The sequence below is a fragment of the Microtus ochrogaster genome, chromosome 10 (assembly GCF_000317375.1).
Source record: "Microtus ochrogaster isolate Prairie Vole_2 chromosome 10, MicOch1.0, whole genome shotgun sequence".
NCBI lineage: Eukaryota > Metazoa > Chordata > Mammalia > Rodentia > Cricetidae > Microtus > Microtus ochrogaster.
In genome coordinates this window covers 82,360,590-82,367,260 of record NC_022016.1, presented here as the reverse complement: position 1 = coordinate 82,367,260, position 6,671 = coordinate 82,360,590, and the positions used below count along the sequence as shown (strand labels likewise).

At 43.1% G+C, this 6,671-nt stretch overlaps 1 protein-coding gene across 11 annotated transcripts in view; it reads left to right on the top strand.

Annotated features, from left to right (window-relative positions):
- The window catches only part of Rere (arginine-glutamic acid dipeptide repeats), a 367,056-nt gene that overhangs the window by 266,799 nt on the left and 93,586 nt on the right, over positions 1-6,671 (top strand). For 10 of the 11 annotated variants that reach the window (XM_026782129.1, XM_026782128.1, XM_026782126.1 and 7 more), the window contains one exon: positions 4,211-4,309. The exons of the other annotated variant lie outside the window; for it this stretch is intronic. In XM_026782129.1, coding sequence (XP_026637930.1) covers positions 4,211-4,309 — 99 coding nt within the window. The remainder of the gene's footprint in view (positions 1-4,210; positions 4,310-6,671) is intronic. 11 annotated transcript variants of the gene reach the window in all.

Sequence of the window (6,671 nt, the reverse complement as noted above, 5' to 3'; positions counted from 1 at the left end):
CGCCACCACTGCCCGGGTATTCTACCTTTTGTAACAACTTCTGCCCCATTCAAATGCAGCATGGTGACATTCCACAGCCTGATTCATTTTAGAAATGGTCACCGTTCTGGCAAATGACCTCACACTTTTTATTTTCCAGATTTGTTTGTTTCAGGAAAGGATGAGTGGTAGTTCTCAAGTATTGATTGAGCTTAGAGTGGGAGAGGCCAGGAACTGGGTTGACAGCTGGTCAGTTGCCCATTGAGAAGACAGAAACCAAGAACCAAGGAGGATCAGGGGACAGTGTGGCCTGAAGCAAGTCCAGATGGAGGCATGTATGTAGGAGTGTGGGGGTGGGGGGACCTCTCCCTCTATCCAACAACCCACCAGAAAGTCAGTTAAGGGCCATCTGTAGACAGCAGTATATTCTCTGTGGCAAATCGGCAGCTCTATATCCAGTAGCCATTCATATTTTTCCAACTATAGCTTAAAGCTCTGCCTAGTTTACCCTGAGGCAGGTAAGAATGTCATAGGGATTAATGACATTTGATTTCAGTTCACACCTAGACCAGTCTGTATGTTCTTAGGAGTAATTTCCTAGTCTCAGACACATAAGATTTAGTGTTCAGAAATTTTTCTGTGTACTATATGAGAGTTCCGTCTATAGAAATTTGGTGAGATTTTTGTCCCTCCTGGTCCTGCAGCTGTTCAGTCTCAAAGAAACACACAGAGACTTATATTAATTGTAAACTGTTTGGCCTGTTAGCTCTTACAACTTAAATTAACCCATAATTCTTACCTGTGTTTAGCCATGTGGCTTGGTACCTTTTCTCAGTGAGGCGTTCGCGTCTTGTTTCTTCTACATGTGTCTGCATGGCGACTGCATCTCTGCCTTTCCTCTTCCCAGTCCTCCTACTCTGGTTGCCCCACCTACACTTCCTGCCTGGCTATTGGCCAATCAGCATTTTAATAAACCAATATGAATGATAAATCTTCACAGTGTACAAGAACATTATCCCACAGCAAATTTCAAGTTGCAGTATTGTGTGGCTTTGTTTATAATATAACCCATCAGTTTAGAAAATGATTTAGGAAAAAAAATGAGTTGAGACAAGCCTGGTGCTGTATGCCTAGCACTTAGAAAGGGAGGAATTTGAGGCCAACTTGGTCAACATAGTCCTGTCTAAAGAAAGGAAACAAAACAAAACTGGCCTGAAAGTGCTTTCTCTCTCTCTCTCTTCATGACTTTCGCTTCCCAACCTGTGTGTTTGTGTTACTGTGTGTCCATGTGTCTATGTAAACCAGGAGGTGACATCATGTGTCTTCCTCAATCACTATCTACTTGATTTTTTTTTTTTTTTTTTTTTTTTTTTTTTTTTTGGAATAGGTTTTCTTTTGAAAAATATTTGTTTTTCACTATCTACTTGATTTTTTTTTTTTTTTTTTTTTTTTTTTTTGTTTTGTTTTTCGAGACAGGGTTTCTCTGCGGCTTTGGAGCCTGTCCTGGAACTAGCTCTGTAGACCAGGCTGGTCTCGACTCACACTCACAGAGATCCGCCTGCCTCTGCCTCCCGAGTGCTGGGATTAAAGGCGTGCACCACCAACGCCCGGCTACTATCTACTTGATTTATTTTTTTAAATATTTTTGTTTTTACTTTCAATCATGTGTGTATGTCTATTATAGGTGCCCATAAAGATCAGAAATATTGGATAACATGGAGCTAGAGTTGGGCAGTTGTGAGCAAGTTGTGAGTGTTGGACACTGAGTCAGGCCTCTGCAAGAGCAATATGCACTCCTAGTCTCTCTCCATTGTAATTTTCGAGATAGACGCTCACTGAACCAGCTAGCAAGACTCACTCTAGTGAATTATTTGCTCCTAAATGGCGGTGCTGAGATTTGAATCTCAGCAGAGCAGCTCGATGGTCCATACTTTTCCTTGTTGTTTTGTTAGCCTATATACTAGATTCATTGTTTATAAAATGTTACTAATTTTTGCCCAGAGTTTTTTATTAGAAGTTTCAATTTGATCATTTGAATTGATTTTAAATTATCACTAAAATATATGCTTTTCAAATTAAATAGCCATGTCAATTTCCCTTCTCTTCAGTTTCATTCCGTGCTACTAAACATTCTCATTACATTAGAGAACATGTCAAGGGCCCACTTGCTTTAGGTATCAGGTAGAGTACGGACACCTGGCTTTATTTTATTATTTTTGTGTGTCAGGAAGAAGGCAAGCCCCATAGCCTGGATGATAATAGCTTACTAAATTTGGGTAAACTGAGGTTTCGACATGAGTGGAGTCTGCTGCGGGAGAGTAATTGAAGGCTTTTATTCTTTCATTTAATTTAGCAAGCATGTCTGGAGGGTCATCTTGGCAACAGACTGTGTGAGACACCGGGCTCACACAGCAGCACATGTGTGGGAGGGCCTGCAATGGAAAGACAGGCAGATTTCAGCCAGGGAAGGTACGGGCTAAGCATGAGGGTCCTTCTGCCCAGTGGCTCTCAGCAGCATCTGATAAGACATGGGACATAGAGGCCTCAGCAGAAGGCCTTTGCAGGACAGGAGTGGTCAGTAGGATGCCCAGAACTAAGAAGCTATGGGTTGTGAGATTTCATAGGAAAGGAGATTGCTCTAAAGGTCCAGCTGCTTCAGTCTCAGCTGCCACTACACGAGTACATCTTCTGGAAGTCTGTATTTTGAATCTTTTTTAATGATTTTTTAGTAAATTACTTCACTAAAAAAACTAGAAAAGAGAATCTGGTCTATCTTTGGGCTTCTTTGGAAAGGATGTGACCAGAATAACTGGTCTTAGTATCTCACAACTGTAATAGAGCACTTGGGGGGCTGGAGAGATGGCTCAGTGGTTAAGAGCATTGTGTGCTCTTCCAAAGGACCCGAGTTCGATTCTCAGCAACCACATGGTGGCTCACAACCATCTGTAATGAGGTCTGGTGTCCTCTTCTGGCCTACAGATATATATGCAAACAGAATAGTGTGTCCATAATAAATAAATAAATAAATATTTTAAAAAAAAATAGAGCACTTGGGAAGCTAAACAAGTTCAAGACCAGCCTGGGCTACAGAACACGACCTTTTCTGGAAACAAAACAGCGAAATGAGAGCTGGGCATAGTGGTGCACACCTTTAATCCTAGCACTAGGAATGCAGAGGCAGGTGGATCTCTGAGTTCGAGGCCAGACTGGTCTATATAGTGAGTTCCAGGGCAGCCAAGGCTACACAAAGAAACTTGTCTCAAAAAACCAAAAAATAGATAACAAAAAGGAGTGGAACAAGAGACTGAGGCTTGCTAGCTGGGTTTTAGTTTTAGCTTCTACCTCATGGTGAGCATCTTTATTCATTTTTCAGAGCCATGGTTTCCTTACCTCGTAAATGGTATGGCAATAGTTCTTATCTTATGAGATTAAATAAGGGTCTATCTTTCTCATAGGATTAGCTAAGGCAGTGAATGCTGAACTGTGCTGAGCGCCATATCAGGCATGTTCTACAGATGTTGGCTTTGGTTTTTGTTTGTTTGTTTGTTTGGGTTTTTCGTTTTTCGAATCAGGGTTCTGGTTGTCCTGGAACTCTTCTCTGTAGACCAGGCTGACCTTGAACTCAGATCCACCCGTTTCTGCCTCCCGTGCGCTGTGATTAATGGCGTGCATCACCTTGACACTTCCCCTTGTTTCCAGGATGTTCTCTGCTTTATTTGTCTCCTTTTCTGTGCAGATCAGCTTTCTCTTACTGTAACAAATACCCAAGCTAAGTCATCTTAGGAAAAGAAAAGGTTTGTTTATTTTGCCCACGATTGCAGAGGTTTCAATGTGGGGTTGCTTGGCCAGTTGCCGCTTTTCTCGAACTTGAGATAATGTGTTAGTAGTAGAGGGTTTGTGAAGGAGGAACCCACTCACTTTGTAGTGACTGGGAAACAGAAGCAGTGTTGTGTCTCTATAGGTTCTCCCGGTAACATCATGCTGGGAGCCAAGCCTTTATCACCTGCCCCATAGAAGGATGGGGGTCAGGAGGGGAGGGCAGTGGGCCCGTGACAGTACATTACAATAAGATAATGCCCTTCCAGTTTCCTCTAGAAATAGATAGCTAGACAGACAGACAGACAGACACACACACACTAAAATATAATAAAAAAGTATAGGACTTGCTGTTATTGATTTACCTCCGTGTCTGTGTGGTACAGTTAATTAACTAAGGTCATTGTCGTCTCAGCTACATGAAAGCAGTTATGATGCTGGCAAAGCCCTGCAACGCCTGGTAAAGAAGCCTGTGCCCAAGCTGATCGAGAAGTGCTGGACAGAGGATGAAGTGGTGAGCATAGACCTGTGTGTGCTTTGTGTTCTGGGCCTTTGGGGTGGTTCTTCTTGTGTGCATCCTCTCTGCTCCCCAGGGGAAGGGGCTCATTAAGAAGACGGATTGCCCGTGGTGTCCGTCCACTAAAGGAAAGAGCTGTTCTGGGAAGAGCCCTTGCTACAGGAGCACCCAGTTCAGCTCCCTTACACCTTCTTGTTTGTTTGTTTAAAGCTGAGTGTGACTGCATGTGCACCCATGACTTTATAGAGTTGTGACAGGAAGGTTGCTGCACTTGCTGCCTGCAGCCTCCCTCCAAGTTCAATGAGAGACCCTGTCTCAAGGGAGTAAAGTTGAGCAGGATATCCTGCATTGTCCTGCAAGAGGTACCTGTGATGTATTGCTCATACAAGGAGGAGCCATCAAAATGACTTGATTTGATTAAGCAAAGCACTGGGACCCATGGGCAGCAGGAAGGCTCTACCTGAGTATAGTTAATCCTCGTAAACAAGGCTGGTGCAGGGCAGTATGTGAGACTTCCCTCTTCTAAACTAGAAGCTGGAGTAAATATTTTTTTTAGGGCTCATAGTACCTCAAGCTACTGAAAGCAGTTGCTCTAAAGCAGGAAGGAAAGGCTTCATTCAGCCGGGCGGTGGTGGTGCACGCCTTTAATCCCAGCACTTGGGAGGCAGAGGCAGGCGAATCTCTGAGTTCGAGACCAGCCTGGTCTACAAGAGCTAGTTCCAGGACAGGCTCCAAAAAAAACAAAAACAAAAACAAAAACAAAAAAACCACAGAGAAACCCTGTCTCGAAGAAACTAAAAAAAAGAAAAAAAAAGAAAGATGCACAAGCCTGTGATTCCTATCCCACGGACCTGATGAAGCTACATCCCTGGCTAGTGACTTTTACGAAGTATTGCTGTAAACTGGGTGGTGGTGGTGGTGGTGGTGCACACTTTTAATCACGGTATTTGAGAGGCAGAGGCAGGTGACTCTCCATGAGTTCTCTGTCAGCCTGGTCTACAAAGCTAGTGCCAGGACAGGCTCCAAAGCTACAAAGAAACCCTGTCTCGAAAACCAAAGAGAGAGAACATATTTCTAGATTCCTAAGCAGGTAATGGTTGTAAGGAGGCCCACTTGTTGATTCCCGGCTGCTCAGCCCTGAAATAATCACACAGAAACTATATTATTTAAATCACTGTTTGGCCCATTAGCTCTAGCTTCTTATTGGCTATCTCTTATATCTTAATTTATCCCATTTCTATAATCTGTGTATCACCATGAGGTCGTGGCCTACCAGCAAAGTTTCAGCACATCTTTCTCCACCTCCTATCTCCCAGCATTCAGCTTAGTTTTTCCCGCCTTGCTCTGTTTACCTATAGCTCTGCTATAGGCCCAAAGCAGTTCCTTTATTAACCAGTGATATTCACAGCATACAGAGGGGAATCCCACATCACCTCCCCTTTTCTGTTTAAATAAAAAGGAAGGCTTTATCTTCAACATAGTAAAATTACATATAACCAAACAGGTATTGTGCTGGAGAGATGTCTCAGAGGTTAAGAACACTGACTGTTCTTCCAGAGGTCCTGAGTTCAATTTCCAGCAACCACATGGTGGCTCGCAACCATCTGTAATGAAATCTGGTGCCCTTTTCTGGCATGCAGGCATATATGCAGACAGAACACTGTAAACAAAATAAATCTAAAAAAAAACAGGTATCAAGTAAGAATAACAGTTACAATATCTACTTCATCTTTTATCATAAGTAAGGAAAACTATAACTATCAATTCTTTAACTCCATCAAAGACACCAGAAGGATTACCCAAGCAAACAGGAAGTACATTGTAAGCAACTTCTAAAACTCTAGAATTGACAGAGACATCTCACTACCTGGACAGTCACCCAGAGTTCTTCTGTACCCTTGGGGCATCCATCTTCAGCCTACAGGCACATAGTGTCCAGCAGACTTATTCATGAAGCAGGAAATTTCAAAGACAGTTCTGCCTATATTGGCAGTTTGTCATTCACTTTCTTCTGTGTCCTGCAGAATGTCTAACAGATTCTTTCATGAAGCAGGATCCTTGAACGACAGTCTCACCTTTAAACAAGTTCAGCAGTCATTTCTCTGCAGGTCCTGCATGTCCAGATTACTCAGCATACTGTCAAGCAGTCCAGCAAGAGCAGTTTCTTGCCCAAATGGCTGACCAACTCCATGAGGAGCCTCTTCAATGCCCATCTTCCTCTTGGAAGTTATTGGTGCTGCCAGGAGCAGATGTATCTATCTCATTGTCATAAAAAGTCTTACCCTTGGCCGGGCAATGGTGGCGCATGCCTTTAATCCCAGCACTCTGGAGGCAGAGGCAGGCGAATCTCTGTGAGTTC